Source organism: Podarcis filfolensis, assembly GCF_964270895.1.
Source record: "Podarcis filfolensis genome assembly, chromosome: 5".
Taxonomy (NCBI): Eukaryota; Metazoa; Chordata; class Lepidosauria; order Squamata; family Lacertidae; genus Podarcis; species Podarcis filfolensis.
Window position 1 is genome coordinate 76798786 of NC_139608.1, and position 5063 is coordinate 76803848.

General features: G+C 55.1%; 1 protein-coding gene across 1 annotated transcript; it reads right to left on the minus strand.

Moving 5' to 3' along the window:
* Positions 1-1144: 1144 nt before the first annotated feature.
* Positions 1145-4788, minus strand: SLC18A3 (solute carrier family 18 member A3). Its single transcript, XM_083615133.1, has one exon. The coding sequence runs from the start codon at positions 3771-3773 to the stop codon at positions 2130-2132; it is 1644 nt and encodes a 547-aa protein (XP_083471259.1). The 5' UTR covers positions 3774-4788; the 3' UTR covers positions 1145-2129.
* Positions 4789-5063: the final 275 nt, after the last annotated feature.

Sequence of the window (5063 nt, forward strand, 5' to 3'; positions counted from 1 at the left end):
CGAGCCAGGGTTTCAGGCAGAAGCTCCGACCCGGAGATCACAAAGACTGACCTGGGATCTTCTGCATGAAAAACAGCTGCTCTAGCTCTTCTCCATAATCCATTTGTTGGGAAGTGAGCGCCAGTAAATGTATTGAGACTTTACTCCGAGGAAGCAACTTTAGGACCGCGGTCTTAAGCATCCTAATCCTTGCGCAAGATTGCAAGGAAGGAGATGCGCAGCGGGATCCTAAGTGCCGCTTGGTTGATCCAGTGGACTTTAGGAAGCACACTGCAGGCTCGACTCTGCTTACTCGGAAGTAAGTCACACTTACTCCATAATAAGAAACACAGTCCTTGCACGCTTAACCTCAGGATCCACCGGGAAGTTATCCTGCGCAAGCCCCATGGAAATAAACGAGAGGCGCGCAATAGCACGCTTTCTCTCCTGATCCAGACCCGTCACCAAAATCTTTCCGATCCTTGCTCACAAAACTTTTCAATATACTTTTACTTTGTATAAATGCTTGCGGAGAGCGGTGCGCCATCTGGAGACGCGCAGTTTTGAAAATTCCATTGATTCCAAATCTTCATTTAACCATTGCTAAGGCTGTGATCCTACGCATACCTTCACCAGGAGGCAAGTCCTCTTGAGCTCAGCGCAACAAATTTTTGAGAAACCGTGGGCAAGAGGGAGGCACGTCTCACTGAGTTCCAGGGGCCAGACTGGCAGTGCAATTCTATGCACGTCTACTCAGAGGTTCCTAACTGATTTCAGTTGACCTTACTCTTAGGAAAGTGGGTAATGGATTGTAGCCTTAAGCACACAGGTGTACATTAATGGCAGTGGCTTTTTAAAAAAATTAAAGTGCTTCCCTTTGATTGGATCTGGCCAGCCTGCCTTCGTCTTTTTTCTATAGTATTTGGGTAGGTGGCAGGAGTATATGATTTCAAGCGGATTTCTTGCGGGGGACGGAAGTTGTATTTCCAGAATGACTCCTATAACTTTACTGTTGAAGCCAGGAATTAAAGCTCCTATATGGACCCATCTGACAGTCACGTGCATTATTATTAGACGTTCCACCGAATGCAATGGAATTTGCTCAATAAGCATGCTTAGGACTGCACCCCGAGTCTTTACACAAACAAACAACGAAGCCAAGACGTACGGTTCCCCTGAACGCCATTTATTCAGCCGGCACAACCAGTGTAGCAGTTTCAGACTAAAACATGGTACGGTATATTGCATTTATCAGAGTAGCAGCACAACAGAAAAATAAATAAATGGTTACAGATTTCTTTCCCCCTCGCTGAGAGGAGAAATAATACGACGTGATTTCCATTGCTGGCATTAAATATGAAACCGACAGTTTCCACACAGGTACCTATATATATTTATAAAAATGTACAATATTTATTGAGACCCCGGATGTGCATTTTGCAACTTACTTTTTTCTCCCTTACAATTTTAAGAAGATACTTCAATGGTGTTGTAAGGTGTTTCTATGAGAATTTATGCAGGACAGGGTGATTGGCACCTGTTTCCCTCGAGCTACAAAATCCAGGGGATGGTTCACAAAGGAGGAGCAGACCTTCACAAGCCCAACACCACAGACATAATTTTCAGACCACCTCAAAAACACAACGCTTTCTCGGCGGAGTCAGTTCACACATTCAAGTCATCAAGTGTGCCGCAGTCAAGTGTGGGGGGGGGGAGAAAAAGAAAACCCGTGTAATTGTGTGAAACGCTTCCAAGGGATAGCATTACCCCCGTGTATGTGGCAAACTTAGTGATGTACATGTATGTGTGAACCAGCCGAAAGTCACACACAAACATTGCGAGAAAAACCTCTTGGCACAACAGGCTTTTGTCAGGGAGTTTTGGACGTGTGTCCTCCCCTCTTTTAACGGGAAAGGACCATCACAGATCTCTGCAAATGCACCGTTCATGTTAGGATAGTTATCTGGAGCTTTCATCTTGACAGGGTGTGTAAGGTAATACCTTTGAGAAAGAAGACGAAGAAGAAGAAGAAGAAGAAGAAGAAGAAAGCCATCACATCAAGACAAAGGTTAAAGTAGTATATTGGCACATTGGGGCATAACAGCCAAGATGCTCTCCATGACTCCCTCTTGGGGTACTCCGCCCACCCTCTAAGTATAGTCATAGTCTGAAGAGTCCTCTTCAGACGCCCCTCTGAAGTCTCTATGGAAAGAGTCTACGCTATTCTCTTCAGCGCCCCCTACCGGGTGGAGGTGTTTGCCCTTGCCTTTGCGTTCTTCCATCTTAATAGTGTCGTAGAGTCCCTTGGGCCCCTCCTCCAGGAGAATGTTCCTCTCCGAGTGCGAGGGCTTCATCTGGCAAATGTTTTTGAGGGCCAGGAGGATGGGGGCGTAAAGCACGTTGGCCAGGCCCATGCCCAGGTTGAGTTGCACAAAGCCAAAGGAGTGGACGATCTCCCCGGCCACAATAGGCCCCAGGGCGTATGCCACTGAGTAGGAGATGTCGGCGATGGCATAGACGCTGCCATAGACCGACACGTAGCGGACGTCGACCAGGAAGGCGAGGGTGGGAAGCAGGGCGGTGTCCACCAGGGCAATGCCAAAGCAGATGCCACACAGAGGGACGGTGAGCTGCCAGAAGTTCCGGCAGGCGGGCACCATGCAGGAGGAGGCCCCTATGGTGGCCAGGCCCAGCGCCCCATAGAACCACTGGAGGTGGGGGTACTTGTCTGCCAGCTTGACGGTGACATAGACGCCCAGCACGTGGGGGATGAAGGCCGGCAGCCAGGTGAGGCCCATCTCCCACTCGTTGGCGTCCATGGTCTTCTTCATCCAGTTGGAGATGGTGGGCTCCAGGAAAGCCAAGGGGATGTTGCACGTGGTGAGGGCCCCGGCTACCACCATGATGTAGGGGTCTATCATGAGTTTGTAGATGGGGGTGCCCACGGGCATGTTGTCCCGAGACCTGTCGCTGAAAGGCTTGATGGCCAACAGGAGGAGCAGGCCGTCCAGGAGCGAGATGAAGGCCAGGACCAGGAAGGGCACCCTCTTGCCCGCGAAGTAGTACAGGATGCCTCCGAAAGGGGGCGCCACCAGGCTGCCGAAGGAGATGAAGGCGAGCGCGATGCCCAGCGCGCGGTTGCGCTCCGACTCCTCCGTGTACTTGTCGGCGATTAGCGCGATCCCCGACGTGTCGGCAAACGCCGAGCCCAGGCCCTGCAGGCTGCGCGCCGCGAACAGCGTGCCGTAGTTCTCGGCGAAGGCGAAGATGATGGTGGACAGGAACATGACGCCCAGGCCGATGAGCAGAGGGATGGCGTAGCCCACGCGGTCGATGAACGTGCCGCTCAGCGGGTTGACCAGCAGCTGCAAGATGGCCTTGGAGGCGAACAGCACCCCGATCCGGATGTCGTCGCTGTCGGCCGGGTAGCGAGGCCTCAGCATGGGCCGGGTGCTGTTGAGGGACCAGCCCAGGCCACCACCTGTCGTGGAGATGTTGGAGGCGGCGGTGGCCGGGGCGGGCGCCTGTTGCTGCTGCTGCTGCTGCTGCGCTCCCTGCTGGCGTTCCTCGGCGACGTTGAGGGCGGCCACGAAGTCCGGGACGATGGGCACGATCACCATGTACAGCATGTTGTCCAGCAGCAGCGCCACGCACACGATGACCAGCAGGAGGCGCCGCTGGCGGTTGGCCTCATGCAGGGCGCTGCTCAGGGCTTTCGTGCGCTGGCCCACCGCCTCCGACAGTTTCTCCACCGCCGAGCGGGGCCCCGACGGGGCGGAGGCCTCCTCTTCCATCCTCCGCAGCCGCTGGGAGTCCAGGGAAAGGAGAAGCAGCCGCAGCAGCCGCAGGAGGCGTTAGCTGGGCATGGGGCGAGGGGAGCAGAGGAGCCCTGCTGGGATGGGTGCAGGTGACGGCAAGAGGAGCCTCGTCTGTCCCACCAGTCTCTGTCTCTCTTATCTATCTCTTCCCTCCCTCCCTTCACTTCTCCGTGCCTTTCAACCCCCTCTTTCCCCAGATCTCATTTCCCAGGGTCTAACAATGCTTCCTCTTACCCAGCTTCCCTCCTTTCTCCAGAACGAACTTTCTTTCTTTTCTCTTTCTCCCTCCCTCCTCCACTTCCCCTGGAGGCTCGGCCGCCTCCCTTCACTCCTCGCCTTCCCCCGTTCCACGACGCCACCCCTGGCTTCCCCGGCTTTCCTTCCAGAGGCCCTCTCACCTGCCTCTGCTCCCCCCACCCACAAGCCTTTCCTACCGGCTCCTCTCCTTCCGGTGTTCCGCGCTGCCCTTTGGAGCCAGACGCGCACCTCGGTGGCTCGACTTCCAGACGGAGCCCTCCCTCCTCCCTCTCTCCGTCTGTCTTTCCCCTCCTCCTCCTCCTATCCGTCTCCCTCGGACCTCACTCGCCTGCTCGCCCGGAATCCTGAGCCTCTCTCTTCTTTCGCCCTCTCACTCTTTCTGGTCAAGCGGCGCTCCTTGAGTGCTGTCAGTCTTTCTCAAGAGGCATCCGAGGGTGCGTCCTCTTGCGCTTGCCTTCGCCTTTTCCCCCCTGGCCAAGGCTTGGTGAGGTGGCAGGAACCGAGGGTTGCCCATCAATCCATCCAATCTGGAGAGTAGAGGGCAAGGATCTCTCTCTTTCTCTCCCTCCTCGCCCCCTTGCTTCTCTTTCCAGCTCAGGGACTCTTGGAGAGCTCAGACCGTCCCTTCCGCAACTCCATCCTTGGCTGCCTCCAAGCGCTCTCTCTTTGCCTTCCTTGACGGAGAAGCCTGCCTCTTGGTGCCGCCGGCGCGGATGGACTTGCCAGCTCTTACTTTTTCCTTCCCCTCCGCCCCGCCTCTCCAAAAAAAAAGCCGGCTCCCCCCACCCTCACGCACTCACACACTGGCCTCCCACCCCGCGCAAGTTGTGACGCACAATTCAGCTCCGGTCCCCGAGTGGTTCCTTCGCCAGCTGCGTTTCTTTATGCTAATTTAACACATGGAGGAGTCTTAGCCAATTGCTAAGCGGGGAGTCCGCACCCCGGAGCAGACCCCCCTCGGAAGGAGGGAGAGAGAGCCGGCCCGGTGTGTGTGTGTGAGTGAGAGGG